Source organism: Stylophora pistillata, chromosome 3 (assembly GCF_964205215.1).
Source record: "Stylophora pistillata chromosome 3, jaStyPist1.2, whole genome shotgun sequence".
NCBI classification, from domain to species: domain Eukaryota; kingdom Metazoa; phylum Cnidaria; class Anthozoa; order Scleractinia; family Pocilloporidae; genus Stylophora; species Stylophora pistillata.
Window position 1 is genome coordinate 1755327 of NC_142521.1, and position 20872 is coordinate 1776198.

At 37.6% G+C, this 20872-nt stretch overlaps 1 protein-coding gene and 2 long non-coding RNA genes across 5 annotated transcripts; 1 reads left to right on the forward strand and 2 right to left on the reverse strand.

Annotated features, from left to right (window-relative positions):
• Window positions 1-3484: 3484 nt before the first annotated feature.
• Window positions 3485-14637, reverse strand: LOC148734019 (uncharacterized). 3 transcript variants are annotated; one of them, XM_088754788.1, is made up of 3 exons: window positions 14400-14637; window positions 13872-13901; window positions 3485-3804 (listed from the first exon to the last, which is right to left on the reverse strand). In XM_088754788.1, the coding sequence occupies exons 1-3, from the start codon at window positions 14514-14516 to the stop codon at window positions 3649-3651; spliced, it is 303 nt and encodes a 100-aa protein (XP_088610914.1). In that variant the 5' UTR covers window positions 14517-14637; the 3' UTR covers window positions 3485-3648. The 3 variants fall into 3 exon arrangements, with proteins under 3 accessions (XP_088610914.1, XP_088610916.1, XP_088610915.1); XM_088754790.1 differs by lacking the exon at window positions 13872-13901 and having other exon boundaries at window positions 14400-14635; XM_088754789.1 differs by lacking the exons at window positions 13872-13901; window positions 14400-14637 and adding an exon at window positions 9811-10038.
• On the forward strand, window positions 10751-12467 carry LOC148734020 (uncharacterized). Its single transcript, XR_015999165.1, has 3 exons — window positions 10751-11150; window positions 11347-11454; window positions 11652-12467. It is a non-coding gene; the product is annotated as an uncharacterized LOC148734020 (long non-coding RNA).
• Window positions 14638-18164: 3527 nt separating the features above from the next.
• Window positions 18165-20328, reverse strand: LOC111329573 (uncharacterized). Its single transcript, XR_002694724.2, has 2 exons — window positions 19102-20328; window positions 18165-18896 (listed from the first exon to the last, which is right to left on the reverse strand). It is a non-coding gene; the product is annotated as an uncharacterized LOC111329573 (long non-coding RNA).
• Window positions 20329-20872: the final 544 nt, after the last annotated feature.

Genomic DNA, 20872 nt, shown 5'->3' on the forward strand with positions numbered 1-20872 from the left:
TCCTTTTTTTTTAATGTCAAAGTGTCTAGAAAACTAGAAATAACGGAGTCAAATCTGAACAGATTCAAAGTCTAATAATCTGATATGTAAAAGCATATCTAAAACTATACAGAAAAGAGAAAGGTGAATTGCAAATCTAGAACCCTATATACAAGGCGGCTAAAAAGCATTAAACAATGTCAATGGCTCCCTCGGCAGCGGCGGTTTACCCGCGATCCTCGAAGGCAAACTAAGGCCGACCGAAGGAGGGCAAAGGATGTCTTTGCTCGGATCCAGGAAATTGTTTGCGAGTATCGTTCCCCTTTCTTGGCAGCTATCAGCTCGGCCAATCGGCTGTGGTATCTTACGCATTCCATCCCCATCCCTCCTGTAGTTGTAAATACAAGCGGCGTGAACGAGCCATGCTCAACATCCAACACTCTCCTTGAGTACAACTGCTTCTTGTCGTTTTCATGAATGCGATAAATCTGCTGTGGTTCCTGGTCCTTGTAAGATTCGGCATTAGGGTGGCAAACCCTCACATCGAAGAATGCCGAGCTCTGGGGATCCCAGAAGCCACGCGCCCGAACGACCAATCTTGCGTCTTGTGCTCTATTAGACCCTCTGCTGAGTTGTTCTTCAGTGATGTCTTGGAGAACTGGCTCGACCTCGACATCGGTACACACTATACTCAAAAGGTCGGCCTCGAGATCTATCAACTCATTATGCCGTTGGATAACAAAGCCCCCTTATTTGCAAATCATTGCCTGGTCTACTGTAAAGTTTTCCCCACACGCACACACTGATGGAATGTCATCGAATGGCCAATCATAGCGTAATTTAACAGCATCGCGAAACTCTCTCTTGCTGAGGTTGAAACCATGTTCTTGAAGGGGAAGAACTGTGAGCCATACAGAGGAGCCTTTTTCTTGCGCTAGTTCTAGAGCTCGCTTGGTCTTCCGTGAAACAATTTGTTTTAGATTATCTACAATCTCTGAAAGTCCTTCAGCTTTTCCATGTTTAACAGCCTGACGCCCTGACGCGACGAGGGCTCCAGCTCTAGATAAATTTACTCGTCGCAAAATGTATGTGCACATTGTATTTTACCCTCGTAAACCCAGCAAATCGTACACCCGTTATTTCACAACCTGAGGTAGATAATACAGACGAGTAAGAGCATTTTTGGTGCATGATTATATAATACGCGACCTGTACAATTTAAACGAACGAAGTCTCGGACAAATGGCTAACTTTTTTATGTGTGGCCTACGTCGATTGAATTAAGTAACCTGTTTATTTTCCACAACAAAACTGTAAAAACTGTCATCATATCATAAAAATTACCTAGACACCTTTGTCTTTTTGATGATAACAGTTAACAGACGAACTCAGCTCTGCTGTAAATATGTTCAGAAGATGTCTAAAAAATCCCATCCCATTAACTTTCTTATACCGAGAACAGCAACGAGTGGTCATAGTTACAACCTTCGATCCGGCGACAACAACAGAAGTATTGTTTACGCTGATAGGAGTCGCTGCCGGACCCAGCGTTCAGGTTCCTTTATCTCTTTTAATAGTGAATATACAAACATGTAAATAGCTAATTAAGATATTCTTATTGTTCTTATAGTAATTGTAGTTTTAATTAATTATTGATTGTAAATTTAGCTCTTTAAGTCAGTTAATTCTGCAATGTGGCGAATAAACGGTATCAGGAAATATCAGGATTGCAAAACACCGTTCAATAAGGTTGGTCTAGCCATACACAGGCTTAAACGTAAACACAAGATATCTGTGCCCTTTCGTGCAGTTCTTTGCGCCCAGAGTTTGAGACATACAGCTGTATTCAATAATTATAATCAACTTTCTTTTATTTTCCACACGTCAAGATTACGTGCACTTTCACAAACTTTTGTTCAACTGCGGCATAACTTGATTCCACTAGTGTGGATCTCAATAGTTAGCAAACATACAAGACAGCAATCAGCAGTGGGTTTGAGAAAGTGTCCCGAAAATGATACTCAAGGAGCCACGTAAGGGTATGTCTTGACGATTACATAAACAACGAGGTAAAGATAAATACTCAATTACAGAGGGCATTTTTCCTGTGACTGTGTTTATGCTTGCGTTTAAAACAAAAACTCTCACGGCACAGACAAAAACTCTCACGGCACAGACAAAAACTCTCATGGTAAAAACGAAATCATCCGGATATCTGAGCAACTGCAAACCTACCAAATATTTTCCTGCTTGCGGGCGGTAGTTTGTGTTTTAAACGCGAGAGTAAGCGCGGCGAATATTCTGTCGCCGAACGGGTGGAAGATTTGAGGTAAGTGACAAAGCGAGGGATAGAAGGGAGGGGAGGGAGGGAAGGGAGGGAGGGGGGAAGGTTTTTCTGGTTTTCTACCCTTTCTCCCTGCCCCTTGCTTTTTCAGTCAAATCTATCACAGTTTCTCCCATACTGTAAGGCTACGTTACCGACAAACAATCACAATCACAAACTTTGCAAAGCAAAAATCCGTCAACTTGAAACGTAGTTTCGGAGAAATAGCAAGAGGTGCGCTGAGGTGCTATGCACTCAATGATAACTCCTATCTATGGTGAATAATTAGATGTACTTTTTGGTCAAGTGGAAGCAAGGAATAGTAAAAAAAAAAATAAATAAATAAAATAAGATAAGAGAATGGGGTGCAATTTACAGGTTATTGAGGAAGGATTCGTCTTCCAGTTCCCAGTTTTTCTAGTCCGCATAGCTTGGCATTAGGGAAAAGATGGACTTAAAGTTTCCTCTTCGAAACGTCGCAACCACATGTAAGACAGCCATGTTGGAAATAAGGGAAAATGATAAGCCTGAGGACGCATATTCATCATTAGTGAAGTCATTCTTTACGGCAGAGCCGCCGGAAGTGGATCTCACAGCAGTGAGGGGTTACTCAGCCATTGGCAATATCGCAGAATCTTCTCAATGCAATGATGACTTTCAGACAAGAAAAAAAAAACGTCGAGGAAGACAGTATTACTGAATCAGGGGTTTTGCGTGTAAAGAAATAATTTTGTTCCTAATGAAGAAGTGATTGCAGAGTAACGGCAATAGGCGCCTCGTGTAACACGACAAATCTCACCTTCCACGCCGGCTGAGAATCTGCAGTGATGACAACACATCTCCACGAACATTTAACTGTTACCGCTGTACGTTGCGGTACATGTTTCATGTTTATCAAAAGCTTTTGCTTTCGCGCGTATTGGGATGACACTACGCAAGCGTAACAGGCAACTCTCGTTACTTACGCTTCACGCCAGCATTGCTTGTTACACAGAACGGCTCATGATATCTTTTCACCAGTTGCGACTTCTGTTTCACTGAAATCGCATATCAATTTTTTTTAATTTTCTCTTCAGTGCACACTTCTTCAGTAAGCCTTTCTTGTTCTAGGAGTCACGTTGACCGCTTACAGCCCGGGCCATTTATCAAAGCTTGTTTCACGCACCCGGAATAAATATAATATTTCTTGCTCTTAAATCGCTTTATTTACCCCTCAAATTACACGTAATAAGTCATTTTAATTGTGCACATCGCACTTTTAGAATCTCAATGTTTCACCAGATCTCAGAAGACCAGATTCAGTTCAACTGAGTGTTAGTTGTTCGTTAAGTTCTTGCAGCATTGCTTCACTGATTTCCAATTCCCTGTTCGCCATGATCTTTTTCTAGTACACCTCTCTTCCTGTCACTCCTGGTTTCTGCAGTCTTTCTCACATTAACTTCAGAACAGCTCACCTTGGCAGCTTCACAGATGTACTTTAGTTGTTTTAGATGCCAGGTGGACTGAAATGAGAACGAAAAACTTAAGTAGGAATTATGCCATGACCCTGTTACTTTTCGCTATCACTTATACCGGCTTATACTTGGCTGACATTAGAGGGAAGAAGACGCGACTGACGGGTCACACAGAAAATGGGAAGGTCTGAGGCTCGAGTGCCCACGAGTACCACGGATCTCCTGCAAAATCTAAGGGAGGTCTGATAAAGTGCCGAGGGGTTGTGTTCGATGGACTGACCCCTAACCAGTCTCAGAAGTCCCATCTAAGAAATATCCAATTTGCAGAAAGTTTCGTGATAAAGGAATTGATTTTTGAATCATAGTAATTTTATGTGTTGGTTTTTAGTTCTGAAGCAATTTTACGCCGCATTCTTTGTGGATTGAAGACTTAAACATCAGTGGGAAATTAATGTTGTCACATGGCACTAATGCAATGCTGAGTCCCTGGATCTCTGTACGTAATGAGATGAATGAAATATTTTATTCTAAAATTAACCGAGAATGCGTTGCTCAACTCAAGTTGTCGAATGGGCGTGTAAAAGCAGTCGGCATTACCCGACTCCATTTCACAAATGGTCTCTGTATTAAAAAAACAGGAGGCTTACCTGAAAGTATTGATCGAGTTAACTGTTGGCCATAAATAGTCTAAAAACTTATCTGTTAAGCTTAAAATTGAGAAATTTTAACCGTCAATCATAAAAAAATGAACTGCAATTTTGTTTTTGCTTATCACATTTTCCCTGCTGGGAAGGCCTCTTTGAGGGGCCGTGACCGCGCAGAGTTTGGGGCGAGAAGGCCGTGATCCTAAAGGAAGGAAGTTAACTGTTTGCCGTAAATGGCAAAAATTTTAACCGTTAGCTGTAAAAGCCATCACCCCTTTGAGACTCTCTAACCTTTCAATTTACAATAAATAAGAAAATAATAAAGAAAAAAAATAAGAAAATATGATCCATGATCTTAATTTAAATGCTTCATATCAAACTGTTTCCCCACTGCGATGGACATTTGTTTTTGTCGGTTCCAGCCTGGCGCGGCCGCTAACCCAGATGCCCTCCTGAGCAAATTTTCAAAATGGCGGACAAGCCAAAAAGAGAGATAAGAGAACCAAAGCGATTCTGCAACGAACACTCAGCATAGACCCTTGTTAAAAAGGTCATTTCACAGAGAAAATATACAAAATTGTATAATATTGAAGTCACGGAGGTTGACAAACCCAACAAGGGCCTGAAAATTCTTTACATTGGCTACAGTACACGCTTCGATGAGTGGAGACCCTTCGGGGTTCTGTCCTCATGTACCGGTTCACAAGAGCCAATACAAAAGACCAAACAATACACAATAGCTAACCGATAACTCCTAAACAAAGAAAGAACAATGGTAATTCCCTTGTGAACCGGTACACCAGGACAGAACCCCCTTCGGGGACGGTGAAGCATCTGAATATTTTCCTTCGAAATTGTATAGATTAGTAGGCTGCAACAAAAATTTATTGGACGACGTTTAGGGTAAAAACAGCAATCTAACCTGAAAAAAATGTATTCATTCCGACTCTTTCGGAAAATAACTTTACAAATCTTACTTGTTTATCTCGTAAGTAAACGATGGTGAAGCGCTTTCCGAGCTACCCGATTCTTCTCCCACTGCTTTCACGCTTATAAAACAGGAAACGAGCAAAAGGAGGAAGGTGTGGCTGTTTTGACTAGCCATTTGACGAGGTTCAATCTGCTCCTTGTTCAACAATTTACATATCAAAACAAAGGAAATTTGTTCCTCTCTTTGATTTTGGCGGTACATTTTCAATTTGCGCTTGCGTAAGAGAGAAATCGCCCAAGACTCCTTGCTCGGTCTTGTTTTGACCACGAACGCCTTCTTAATTTTGACGGACCCGCTCGGGAAAAGGTGAAAATGACGAGGGAAAAACTTTACTTTGTAGTACGAAAATACACAAAATGGAAAGCCATGATATTATAGTTCAATATTTCGGTGGTACATTGTTAACTTTTTATACAGAGAGTCGGCAAGATGATATAACATCCAAAAATCGCACTCGATTTGAGTGGGCCGATGAAGTGGGCGTGGTCACGAAATTCAGTAAGAGATTATTTGTACCCCGTGAGTTTGATATGTGAAAGCGACAATGCTTCAAAGCTGGTTTCAATGACGTTATCACCATGTTCCTGTGATCGTTGCACACAACATTTAAAATGCTGAAGAAGTTCTTTTAAAAAGGAATAGGATGTTGTCAACCCTGATATTCAATTATAATCGAATTGCAATGTCCTCAGCTGTTTTTAATTAGTCCTTTTTTCAAGATTGTAGTTTTTGAAGCCAAGTACGAAACAAAAAATAAATGTCGAGAACTCGGTTCCTCATTTTGATCAATTCTTTATTTTTCAAATTTGCGTTTATTTTTGTTGTGAGAACCAGGACTAGCAGTGTTTTAAAATACGACCAATCTTTTTCGTAGGTCCAAGGTTGTTGATGCCAAACATTTCTACTTGAGGAAATTGGAAAGATGTTTTAGATATCTGCTGTAGAGCAATATCACAAAAGTAAAGCTGCAATGGCGGATCATGAAATATGGTTTCAAGTGCACATCATGTTCATGTTATACGTACTTCAGTAAATCTACTCGAGGGTAGAAGTAGTAGGAGTAGTAAAACTTTTTTTCATCTCGGATTGAAGAGTAGCGTATAAGCACTAATATCTTAGAGAAATAAATACAGTGAAAGATATATGTATAATTAATTAAGAAAAAGAAAAAGAGAACAATAAGATGTATATATGCTTGTAGAGTTATATATTCAATACCGTCAAATGAAGATTAGGAATAATCAATCTAGCAAGTTTAAATTTCTAAAGTATAGGAAGTTGTATCTAAAATAAGTTATGCTGTGTTTGTTCTTAAGTCGTCGTGTAACATATTCCATAACTTGAGAGCATGGAGTTTTTCCCATAAGATGTGGTATTTACATGTGGTAAATGCAACTTGTTTATACCTCTAAGCCTACTAATGTTGGTTCTAGTCGTAAATAATGCTGATATGTAGACAGGCGTGGCTGAGTAAATGATTTATGAACTAAAATCAATATATCGAGAAGTCTTTTCTTTCTCACAAGGATTAGACTTTCCAAAAGCACCTCGTATGTGCTCACTTTATGACTAAGGATTATTCTTAAAGCATGTTTATTAAGGAGTTCTAGTCTCTAGAGAACATAAATCATGTTCTCCTGGTGAGAGAGGGACATCTCGGTTTATGACCAATAACGTGCTTGGTTGACCTTTGTTACTTACTGTTTGAATTTGTAGAAATTATCGTTAAAGGTTTTAAATTGTTTCTTTATTCAATTATTTGCAACTTTTGTCATATCTTCTTGACAAACGAACTTCAAGCATACGTATGATGCACGATCCTCGTAGTAGATAGCGCTATTTAAGCAATAGCGAAAATCAGACCTGAAAAACAAAAAAATCAGGCCTGTACGGGATTCGAACCACTGACCTCTGCGATACTAGTGCAGCGCTCTACCAATTGAGCTAACAAGCCAACTGGGAGCAGGCCGTTAAGTTGATTCGTAATAAACCCGTGAAAGTGATAAATCAGATACAATGAAATATATGAAGTTCATATATTTTAAACTACGGTATTAGATATGTATGATGCACGATCCTTGCAGTAGATAGCGCTATTTAAGCAATAGCGAAAATCAGACCTGAAAAAAATCAGGCCTGTACGGGATTCGAACCTCTGACCTCTGCGATACTAGTGCAGCGCTCTACCAATTGAGCTAACAAGCCAACTGGGAGCAGGCCGTTAAGTTGATTCGTAATAAACCCGTGAAAGTGATTTATCACTTTCACGGGCTTATCACTTTCCCAGTTGGCTTGTTAGCTCAATTGGTAGAGCGCTGCTCTAGTATCGCAGAGGTCAGTGGTTGGAATCCCGTACAGGCTTGATTTTTTTGTTTTTCAGGTCTGATTTTCGCTATTGCTTAAATAGCGTTATCTACTGCGAGGATCGTGCAAATACGTATCTAATACCGCAGTTTAAAATATATGAACTTCATATATTTCATTGTATCCGAACTTCAAGCAGTTACCCAAAAGGTGAAAAATAACAAATTAGTATAGAAAGTAATATCTTTGTTTTTCGTATAACTGGTTCTGAAATATGTGAGTAGTTTTTAGTTTCAAAAATTGTTTCTTCAGTGTTCGATTTGATGTGATATCAGATTCTTGTTGAACAAGAAGAGCCCTCTTATCCGATAAAAGAATTACATGATTGTGTACACCTGAATTAATGCCTGATCTGTTCCATGTAGTAGCCTTAAGATGTGACTTTGAGGAGTCGCTTCCGCTTTCAACCTCATTAGCTGTTATTTTAGGTCCCATATGCATAATGCTCATGTAAAAAATGTTAAGAAATAGGCTTTGAGAATTGGATTACTCGACGAAAGACCCTTGGCCACAAACGTGATAAAATTGAGCACTTAATGTTTTAATCATTTAAAAGTGTGACCGGAGGAAAGTTATGTGTGCAATATAGTTCGTTGTGACAATAATCTGACTTCAGCAGAAAGAAAAATTATTTTCCTATTCTCGCTTCTAAGCTGCGACAATAGGATTTTTCAGATTCACCTGCTACCCATGCAAATTGTCGTACAAGGGAGTAATCCAAGGGAAATCTATCATATTGGAGATGTGATTCGTCAGATAAGTTATCCATCAAATCTGAGAATTATTGCTCCTATGCACGAAATCAATTGCAATAAGAAGTAGCCTAAGGCTTCATCGTTAGTTCAAAGCGATGTCGAAAGTCTTTTTTAGAAAAGAATGCGTCGGCGAAATACGAAAAGGAAATGAAGAAAGAACAAAACTTTTAGCGTCCGGATTCTTGTCTTCGCTGCACCAATAGTACCAAGTTTTTTCTTTTAATTACTTGAAATTAGGAAAACACATGTTTCATCAACTTCAATGTTTAAAATATTTATCTTATTGTTAAATGAACAACATTTCCTTATGTTTTGATAAATAAAATGTGAAAAACAGACAATTTCAAGTGTTTCGTACTGTGTGGATTTCTATCAACTATTCTTTAATCGAGTTTACATTTCTCCAAAAACCCAATCACGCGTGATGTTTTGCCTAAAATCACTAAATTGATTACTGCTTGAAGAAAGTTTTTAGACCCCGAAATATAAACATGATCTGCTAGTAAATATGATGTTTGCATTTCGAAAAGAAACATAACAGGTGATTAGGTTGCTCTCCTTTTGAAAAAATTTTAAAAAATGCATGCGACGTGGGTTGAATAATACCGATCTATCATTTTTGTAGTAGCTTAGAGAATTGCTGGCGATAATTTTTAAAGTTTTCGGTTGTGGTTTTTTTAATGATATTGCAGTCTTGAAGAAATTCAACATTTAACCTTATAATGGTAATGAAAACGATGAAAAAGAGGGTTAAATTGTGATAAAGTACAAAATGTAACAATTTCCTGTGCTCAAACGTTTTAAAAAGTTTGGAAATGGAATTTTTGCTTCAGCTTAACCAAACTAACCGGTGCGAAGGGCTTAATAATGTTCCGTAGGTTATGAAGGGGGCTACAAAAGTATCACAGATCTTGCCACCCATTGTTCCTCTTCAAGGAGGGCTTTTGAGGTCGAGTCTCAATGGCCTACGTTTTGAGTCGTTAGACTTGACATCAATTTGTGGCTTAAACATACTGGGAATCACATCCTAAATTGCAAATAATAGTTTTTATGAGCAAATGATCTTTCCCTGATACGATGACAAAATCTCAGGGGTCTCGTATTAAGTTCAACCTTGGGTCGCATTATCTGTGTCGGTCCGTGTGGGCGACTGGTTGGACAGAGATGCTCACTAAAACTTTTTTAAAAACTAATAACGATTTAATACTCAAAATAGACCTTCTTATAAACAGCGATGAATGCATTAAACGATATTCTCGACCAGAGCAGCTATCCCAAATTGAACTTTACATTACCGTACCTCACTTATTGTTCCTTTGTCCCTCCCTGTATTATAAATTCCTGCTCCAGCCGTAAAAGCGTCACACTTGTGGCAGAAAAAAGCGACTAACACGACGATCATAAGAAAAATTGGTATTCCTGAATTCATGTTGATTATGTCGTACGTTATTAGAGTCACTGTACAGGTTTACAGACTTCGGTATACAATCAGATTAATGTCAACTACTTTGAGCTTAAATGTCGCCTTTTATACTTCGTCGTGGGGGAAGTACTTTCAAAAATGGTGCATTTTAATCAGTGAATTTCAAATCTGCTTAATAGCTATCACAATTGTTGTTGTGACTTTTTTGTGTGACAAAAATGAATTTTCCGTTTCCGTGTGCTATAGGAAGCGACCCCGTCAACGCCATTAAAGGACACTTTTATTCCAGTTTACTATTCCCTGGGGATATGCCACAACAATGACCAGCGTATTAGTTGTGCAGATCGCTTAAAAGTGGAAATCACCGAATTTAGCAGCGCTCTAGCATCCCCTTATATTATTACATATTACTAGTTGTCACTATGTCTGTTAGGCGTGGAAGAGACTGAATGACGAACATGCGCCGTCATTCTGACTAGAGAAAAGTGGATCACAAAGAAGCCATACTGAGTAACATTCAAAGAATGTGACATCATAAAAATTATGCCGTCAAATAATCAATCGCAGGGGTCAAAGAAAGCTTGACCCCAAGATGGATCTCAATTAAAAGTTACATTCAAAAATTTCGAACGAACAATCCCGTGAAGCCCCCGGGAAAAATATGTGTCACTTTTTCCCCATTCACACTTGTATTGTTGCATCTCGTGGTCTGCCAGAAAAGCCTTAGTTCTTCCATGTTTTACTTCTTTTTTTTTTTTTTTTTTGTCTCAATACCAAAATTATACATCCTACGGGTTGCCCACTCATCCTGGGGATTTCAACGCAAAATACCATTTTATCGTTTTCTTTTAACTTAGCTTAAAGTAAGGTAGGTTTTCTTCTTCACAATTCATTGTGACTTTTCAACTCTGCATTAGCGGAGTATCCTAAATATCGGCGATGAACGAAATAACAATGAAAACACCAACACCTGTTTTGCAAAGTGAATAACTACCTACGCGGCAGTAATGAATCTGTTTAGAGACTTTCAAATAATTGAACGGATCAAGACAAATGATCCCGCAGCGAAACTACGCTCGTAATTAGCTTTCGTTGTTTGAAAATCAGCACGAAGAGAGGCCTATTTAAATCACAATTAAATTGTGATGTTTATGTTAGATGACACTCTGAAATGTTCATTTCTTGCTGCGGAAAAGAGTTTTGGTGTTTTACCAAATGTAAGCTAGAATTCTAATTATTTTGACCTTTGAAAATCGAGTGGATATGATTTCTCGTGCATACTTTTTCAGTTAGATATTAGTTTATTACATATTAGACCTCATTTTATTAATTCTTAAATTAGAAGTGAGTTAGAGCTGGCTTGTTTCTGTTAGTTGTCAACGTTTGCTACAAAGAGTGCTGGCATTTCTTTAGGCACACAACGTACTGTTAGTGGTAGCATATTTATCATGCGAACTGATAACGAAAAGTCAAAACAGTTTCCTCCATATCGTGTGGAAGTTTACTGATATACCGCGGAGGGTAAGTATGCCACTGAAAGAGTTTTTAATTACCAAACGAACAACGCTTAATTCGAATTCAGCTGAAGCTTTTAGTTTACAAAAGGAGATCTTTTTAAGGGGGCTCTCTGCCCTTTGTAGCTCTGTCGTTGCCATTATCTTGTTGTCTTTTTGGAAATGATTCAGCATATTTTTGATACAATGCCACATTGCGTGCAGGGCAAGCCGACACACTAATGGAAATCAAAATACCTCGCAGAGTAGCGACTACACTATGTGAGTATTTCCTCATTTTCCCTAGGGTGAATCTAATCATTTAAGAACTTTCGTAAAAATCACTCCACAAGACTCGCATTTGAGAGGTCCTTCCAGAGCGCCCGCGCGTTTTCGCCCACCACACGGACCTATAGAAAGGCGAGAGGTGTATTTCAATCAAATTAGTTAATCGAAGGAGCGTTAGAAGCAGCTAGTAATATTTCAATGATGTGATATTGCTGGCAATTTTCTTCTCTCATGATTTGTAGTCCTTGTTTGCCACTTTTGTGTCATCAAACTCTTTTATTGCTCTCAACTGTTTAGAAGTTAAAGTATCTCTCTCATCGACCTCGCATTTACGTGGGCACCTACACAATGGCAACTTCTGCGAAAATTTTGCGATTGTTGCAAAATAAATTGGGTAGAAAATGTTAGGCTGCATATTAGGTACTCGCGATTTTTTTTAACTATGTGTAGCTATGTATACAGATTTTCTCACCATTCAATTCTCAAAACTAAGTATATTGTTAAGTTTATCGACTGATTCCTATTTTCCAACATTGAGATTAGAACCTTTTCAAAATGGTGACTCAGATTCATGTTAAAGTTTTCATTTTTAAAGTGAACTCCCACACAGAAAGAAAAAGCAAAGCTAAAAAAATATGTACACGAAACTGAAAATGGTTAGGGGTCTTTGGTTACGAAGAACATGTTATATCTAACTTGACGATTTTTTTTTCTAAGCACGCCATGTCTTTCATGAACATGAACATGAACATGAACACGAACATGCCACGAACATGCACTGAACTTCATGCCGCAATAAACACTAAGATCAGTCTATTTCTCGTTTAATTTATACGACGTATACTAGTGCAAACGTAATCGTGCAAACGTAATCCCTCACAGTTGGACTGGAAGTCAAATCGATTTTGGAAAGCTTTGATTTCGACCACATAATTATGATTTTTTTCCGATTACTTTGTGAATAATGGCAAAATTGACAAACAGAGATTCTTAATTTAGATCATTTGTGGCTTACTTTTTATCCATTTGTGTGATAACGTATGTAAATCAAATAGTGGAGAGATTCACAGATCTGAAGTGATCATTTCTTGGCTTAAAAAATAATTTTGTCATGGTTTAATTCAGACCAGATATATCTTATTTTTTAGTCGTTTCAAGGTGATATTGGGGGGACGCGTTCTCGCTTTGATCACAACTATATGATATCCTCATTCGAGGATCTCCGCCAATGGGCTGACGGCTTTTATGCCTAATGTTTATTAAATTTGGCCAATTTACTGCTAATATTTATATTTTTCCTGTGTAGTCACCAGAAAAATATAAACAGTTATTTGTTTTTCACGACTAACATATAAAATTTGTAAACTTTTACTTATAACGGCTTATTGCTTTGGTTGTTTTACGGCTAAGAGTTATCCCTATTGAGACTCTCTATCACTTTTACTCTTTGTCCTCAATATATTTTAATTAAATGCAAACAAGAAGTTTCGAAGGGTAGCACAAGGTACCTTTTGTTTGAATACTCCAATTAACAGCGAAGTGAAATCTTCCTTGACTTTTGTTTTGATTACAAGGAAACTGAACTTTGAACTTCTTTGATGCATACCCGTAAAAATCAAGATTGATAAGATGGGGACCTTTTTTTATATAGTTTTTCTCATTATCAAGAGTTGGGTTTTGTTCTCGTCCTTTCAGTATGGAAGTGATAAAGCAGCTTTCAACATAAGAAGTGAGCGCATTGAAAAATTATCATGACCTCCTGTTGTCAACTTAGCGATAAGTCAAGACCCTTATCAACCTTTCAAATAATAATCAGTGGTTCAGACATTTTAAAGAGGTAATTTTCTCCTCTCTCTCTTTCTCTCTTGTTGCACATAACCTAATCCTACATGGCTTTTAATGGGCTCCCAAACACAAAATTTGTTCCTTTGAAGAGGTCTTTTCCTTTATGTTAATTTTCGAAGGCCGAAACCGAAAATTTTTACGTGCTTCAAGTAATGTGTTGTACACAACTTAAACTATAATTTATGACATTTGGGGGACTTGAAATACATCTACAAGAACCTTAACAATGGAAGAGAAAGTAAATTCCGCAAAAATATGGCTATAAGGCAAACTAAACTAAGATTTTAAGGATCTAGTAGCCACTACCATTACCTTGTGATTCCGGAACAAATCTCGAACCGACTGAGAACAAAAGAAAATATTCAATAACGATAAAATTATATTCCATTTAACTTCTTGTTAAACTCGTGTTAAAACCTAAGAGGATATAGCTCATCGGAGTATTTTCCTTAACTTTTAGCGTAGGCGTGGCCCCCAGTCATAAAAAGGCGACTGTCTTACTTGTTTGTACTCAAGCTGCAGACCCCTTTTTTGTTTTTTCGAGGAACAGCTTATATTTACCTCAGAGAGAGAAGCAAAGATCGTTTACGCTTTGGCAATTCGTTACATATTTGATGTAAAGTGTCTTTAAGCGATCAGAACCCAAAAGCCGTTCTTCATGATACAGAAGGTTTGATTAAACTTGTTGGCCATTCAGTTCGCCAAGTGCAATTTAGCATGGACCTCATGCAACGAAGGTCTTGAAAATTGAAAGACAAAACCGTAAAATTGACCGTTCAATTTTAGTTAAAAAGCTTTACAAGCACCTCAAACTCCAGAGAAAAGTTTAAACTAACTTACCTCCCTAAAATCTCTTCTTTTCATGTTCCCTATACCAGCGACGAAAGCATTACTTTTCTGCCACAAAACGGCACCTGATATAACCACTAAAAACAAGACAGCCATGTTTGAATTCATGTCGGTTATTAAGGCAGGGTTCACAAGTCACTGACTGTCTCTGAGTTGCTGTACTGGACCAGATTAGTATAAAATACAGCCCACTTAAACCTCTTCCTTTATGCGCAGAAGGACACTGATTTTTCAATGGGTGAATTTCAAATTTCCTAAATTGTTGTTGTGAAATTCATGGGACAAAGAAAAAGTTTTTCCGCTTCCGAAACTTGTGGGCTGCATGTCACTCAACATCGTTCATTAAAACTGTTGTTTCAGTTTGGATCGCAGTAAGCACGTTTTTACTTTCCTTTAGAAGAATTTAACTCATCAAATAATTCAAGGCAGATGCGAATTTACAGATAATTTTCTTCGCATAGGGAGATTTTTTTTTTACTGTGAACTATTTTTCATCTCTTTAACAGTCAACACGTTATCTTGGTTTTAAATCATCGATGATGTTTATGTTACTAATGAAGTGAACCCCTAACTCAGATAATTTCCTATTTTTCTCTGTGTACTACATTCCGACTAATTACCAGCGCGCTAATTAAAACCTTCTCCAAACCTCTACTCAACGAAAGGTGGGGAGATGATATCATAAATCCTATTCGCTCACTCAAGACCTTATCGTGACATCTTGCTGCGTTTGGAGTTCTGCACCGAAGTGTTTTAAATATCATTTATGCTGGAGGGGATATATTTGTTTTGAAAACCTGGGGATAAATATATGAAATGATCAAATAAAATGTCTAAGCAATTTAACCTATATTTGTTTCTTGACCACACCAATAACATTCACAACACTAAACAAATGTGCAATGTACCATCTTACAAAGATTCTTTGAGATTTTCAGCAATTGCAGTGAAATTTTAGATCAATCAATTAACTAGGACCGCTTTCCAATTACTTTAAGCTTTTATTTAAATATTTGATAATCTATGCGGTAAGAAACAATGTGGTCAAAAGCTGTCAATGTTTGCGCGTTATCAATCTTCACAACTGCCAACTGACGCGCGTGAAGATAAATCACACGCGACATAAACACGTTAATGATAGTGTCCTATGCCCTTTCAAGCGAAATCATGACAAACATTTTTGATTGATTATTGGTTGAATGAAGTGGGTTCCTCTGTTTATCGTCTCTAGTCGTGATGTCAAACTGCGCCTAGTACCAGGTCATAGTCCCCTCGATTAACTATGACCAGGTGTATTAAATAGAGAAAAATACATAAGAGTGGCTAGATACCAAATTTCTCTTCTAGTGTTCAACTCAGTAACCCACGAGTGAGCTCAGCTAACAACTGAGATTTCGAGTTGAACAAGAGAGGAAAAATTCCATATCTACAAGCAACCATGTATTATTTTGTTTATTATGTAAGCACCATAGGCCTTCACCGGTCAAGAAAAGTTTACATTATTGATAGATGATCAAACGACCTTGGATTTAGGGTGGTGAGTGCTTTGCCATTCATTCATCAACTTGACAGAGCGACGTGAAAGGTGAGTGACGTGTCAGTAGGGGTAGGAAAAAACACTAACCTCGGGTCAACTGACCCCCTACTGACCCCCTTTTGACCCCCCATTACTGACCCCCTCTTAAATTCACTGGAAATCATGAATTGAAGCTAACGATAACAACCTAACGATACAAAATTACGATATAATAAGATAAATGGTCGTGACTAATGGACTTATAAGGTAATAAGCAATTTTTAGCAGACGAAGGAAAAGACATCGCCATATTGGAAAACGAGAATACCCTGGGTACGAGATTGAAGACAATTGGTATTGGGAATTAGAGCGTGACCTGGCACTACCAAAACACTTCAAGCTTCCGGTTTCTAACGCTTTGGTCGAAGAAAAACAATCCTTTTCGGTGCAAACGTATACAACGCAGTACACAATGTTTCGACACATTTGCCACTCGTTTATGAGTGTAGGAGAACCTAACAATTGTGGTAAAACGAGTTTGGACGATGGCAGACTATAGGCGCGGCATTAGACAGATCGACCATCTTCCGTCATTTTGGAATTTAAGAGGTGAGTTTATTATAATATCGTAATTTTGTATCGTTAGGTTGTTATCATTAGCTTCAATTCATGATTTTCAGTGAATTTAAGAGGGGGTCAGTAAGGGGGGCCAGTAAGGGGGGTCAGTAGGGGGTCAGAGTTTTGTCCTAGCCCGTGTCAGTAGTAGTTTAAACTACACGTAAAAAGTTTAACACACGTTAGAAGTTATCGTAAAGTTTTTCTCAGGGCTGGAAATCCTTGTAAAACACCACAGTTAATATGATGAAATGATTGACATTTTTTTCCTTTCATACGAAAACGATCATAGGTCTCCATTCTCGTTACCAGAGCCACTCGTTTTCTCTTGCAGTGGCAAAGAACTCTGGTTTCATTGAAAATTTGAACATCTTTTACTGGCTTGGAACACATACCAGTGCAGATAATAACTAAGTACTGCACAAGTCCATAGCCCAATGAATCATGATGGTGTTTTCGTCTGTCTGAGTAAAGGCTTCACTCAGAGTCAAGCGATAAAACGCTCATGCATTTTATCGCTTGACTCGGCTTCAAATAATATTCTGTTTAACCTTTGCGTAAACTAGTAGATCTCTTTCCAAATAAACTGGGTGATCCAGTTTCTCAAATCGGCAATAATTTGCCCCAGCTGTTGGCTTCGACAAATAGCTGATCTGCTCAGAGCCTTCAAAAAATCATGTTTCATTCAACCGCGTAAAACTATATAATTCCTTATTGCTTTATGAGGTTGATGCCTAACAGACTTGAAACTGCTCGTAACCACACAAGCGAAATTTTAAAGTTAAACAGCCAACGGAAATTATTAAAGTTTATTTAAAATAATGGTGTGCAATTTGGTCTGAAGTCATACGCGTGATTACTCAAATCACAAATTGTACCACAAGAGACCCAAAATTGCACGACACGAGTTCACTTACTACGTTATTACATTCATTTTGAAACTGCCCAAATTTATTCCCTCAAACACAGACTTATTCATTCTGAACAAATATTTTATTGATCCAGTATTACACTGGTTTGTAAAAAAATTGCAAAAGTTGCCTTTCATTTTCCTGCAATTCGATTTGTTATTTTACACAAGCCTTAAAATCTGATTGATTGTTGTTGTGTAAACTTTCTCATCGGCTTGGAAAAAATTAAAATTAAAAGCAAAATAAAAGGTTGGATTCGCGAGTAAATCGCACCGATGAGAGCCAATCAGATTGCAAGGTTCACCGATGATTTCAAAATGGATTTAATAAAGAAGGAAATCTTTCTAGCCAATATCTATTCTATGCTAATAGATAAAGATCAACCTTCGACTTGAAAATCAAAATAATAAAAAATTAACCGGTCGAAATACACTGTTTTCCTAGCCTATTAACACGCTGTTTAGAGCTATCGATTTAGGAAGGAAAGGAAATTGTTAAATATTTCCGATTGGGTGTCCTGTAGATGAATGTCACGTGATCAGTTTTCCATATTTGGATTGTAATAAAGGGTTGAAGTTTGAAAAATATACTGCCACCTTCATTATGGTTCTACTGTTTTCCGGACTTGGGTAAATTAGACACACAGCAGAAATAGCCTGACAACTGAAGTGTGCCAATAGAGAAGATCAAGCAATAAACTCACGACCTAAGAGCTGTATTTCAAATATTCTTTTAATAGATTTAACTTGCATTTCGTAATTGACATGATTAACTGGTGAAGGAACGTGATGCCATCAGCCTCATTACCTTGATAACGTACAATTAAAGTATTGTTGTGTTCGTGAGTTCAATTTACTCACAAAATTACTTTCTAAGTTGTTCTTGACTCACTATCATTATTATTAGCATCATGATTATGATTACTTATGATGTTATTTGTTACTGTTAGGATGAATGTTTTCCTTACTCATTAGTAACGGCGCAGTCTGAAAGTAATTATGCTTAAAGCAAAACCGCAGTTAACTTGGGCGACAAGTTGTATAGCGGGTGTGATAACTAGAAATAGAGGTATGGGTGAATGATTACGTCATGAGCAAAAATAGCAAGAAACTATACATAAACTTAGAAACTGTTAAATCTATTTTTCGAAATAATATCATTTTCTTCTTTTAGTGTTTTAAATACCTGAGATCCTTGTCAGTCTTGTAAAGATATGTTTACCTTTTAATTATAGCTTTTAGTTACAAAAATAGCTCATAGACTACGCATTTAACTCGCCAAAATAACTCTTAAGAAAGTTTGTGAGACCTAAATCGTTTTCCTAATATCTTGACTTGATAACTTGATAACTCCATACGATGACATGCCTTATTCAAGCTGTACCTCGGACGGTTTTTCTGCAGTATTTTCAACGGAATTTTTCCGCCATGCCCGTAAGAAGTTTTCCTGTAATGCAAACAAACATAAACACAGCAATATAATGTAAAGAGAGGGGAGATTTATACATGTAAAGCAGAGCAGAAGTTTACCGGAGGAACTGAAGAAATTCGAAAGTGAAAGACAACCCTTGGAGAAATGATTTGACAGTGATCGATAACCTCAATCAGTACACGTGGAGAAAAGAATACACCACTGTCATTGATCTACTTACATTTGCACGGTTGGATTGAGAGGAAAAATGTCGTTTTCCTTTGCGCATCTTTGGGTTATGCTGGTTTGGCGAAAATGCGCTACTCCAACATACAAAGGAACTAAGAAGAAGAGCCATTAGAATCCAAGAAAATTTCGTGTTCATTCTGTCTTAGCTAGCCGATCGTACTGAGAAGTCTGATCAGAGTTTCTTCCGTGTCTTCAAGGCTTTGAGCGACTGCCTTTTATACGCTTGGTTCAAAATTAATGAACAGGTGATTACAGCTGAACTTAATTCTTGTTAAGGAAACGTTTTATCTCACTAAGAGTCTCCTCATTCTGTTCAACTCACCGAACAATGAACATTAGGCGGATAAGTTTAGGGTTCATCATGGCTGGCTCTTCTTCCTGTTGTTTTCTTCCTGCTTTTAATATTGCAACGCTTCCTTTAATATGAAAAGGAACTTCGGCAATGAACAAATTAATTAGAAAACGAGTCAGCAAAATTAACGCTTTTATCTTGTTGTTTTTCACAAAACGTAGCTATGCTTGGAAAGACTCAATAAAGCTTTAAATAGCCAACAGAAAGATATTTGGAAAATTTGCAAGACATGATTGTTTTCTGAACAGTTATCCTGAGTTGTTTTTGTACATGCGTTGTGCATTGTGAACGGTTTAGGTTGTTCATCTGATTTGTTAGCTTATTCATCCTTCCCAGACAAGAAATTAAGCTTTCCCTAACGACACTTATTAATAATATCACTTCACAGAGAAAGTTAAGGTTGCAAAGCTGACGTGTAAACACCAATTATGATTAATTTCATATTTCAAGGCGTCTAACAACGTTTGAGAGCAATAGACTAAAACGTTTTGCAAGGATTTTACATGAAATAATTTCGATGCAGGACAAATTTACAATCATGCACTTCGATCGGATATCTCTCCTACATTCTTCATTCGTTTTAATGAATATTCTTCAGTTACAAATCACTGATATGAAAAAGGCCTAAATGGTAAAAACATGTTGGAACCAGTGCAAGGAAGGTTTCAATCAATAATTCACATCCTTAAGCGAAAAAATCATGGTCCTCTTTCCTTTCGCCGGGCGGTCTCATTTTGGTTTCCTGCACATCACATATATTTTTCTATTTCTTAAAAACAATACCAACCGTAGAATTGCAACAAATGTACGTCCGGTCACTGAATTTTCTAAAGTCATTTAGATCCGGAAAAAGTAAAGCTAAAAAGAGCAGTCTTATCTCCTAATGAAAGCTTTATGTCATGTAAATTAAATCAGTAATGTGTAAGTGCTTTTAAAGGGCTATTTATAATGTGTTTATCATCCAATTGGACTGAAAAGGGAATATACTGCAGGAAATAGAACCTTTCACTCTGGCCAGAGGAGATTGGCGAAAACTACATAATCATTTATCTCATACACCTTACACCTCTTACACCTTAAAAAAATTTTCGAAAGATGAAGGGAACCTTTCTGTTTAGCTTAGCACCTCTTACACCTCTTAAACCTTAAAAAAAATTTCGAAAGATGAAGGAAATCTTACTGCTTAGCTTTGCGGAAATAGATATGCAAAGTGAATTGGAAGAACCACTTGTCTGAGGCAGTATTTACCGGAAAGTAACGTTCTAGTTACACCTAATGGAAACCAGCCCAGGGTCATGTATGCGACTTGTCGCACGTTTTACCATTATTATATGATCACAGTCAAGTTATATTGTGCTTATATACATAAAGTCACACTTTTCAAGAGGTTTTGTTTAAAAAAAATGGACCA

What these genes read in the sequence shown, in the direction of transcription:
- LOC148734019 (XM_088754788.1), bottom strand. Translation starts at nt 14,516, where the DNA reads ATGAATTCAAACATGGCTGTCTTGTTTTTAGTGGTTATATCAGGTGCC. An exon ending in AAAGAAGAGATTTTAGGGAG is followed by an intron (nt 13,902 to 14,399) that starts GTAAGTTAGTTT and finishes TTTTGTTCTCAG; the next exon opens with TCGGTTCGAGATTTGTTCCG. An exon ending in ATTTGTTCCGGAATCACAAG is followed by an intron (nt 3,805 to 13,871) that starts GTAATGGTAGTG and finishes TTCTCATTTCAG; the next exon opens with TCCACCTGGCATCTAAAACA.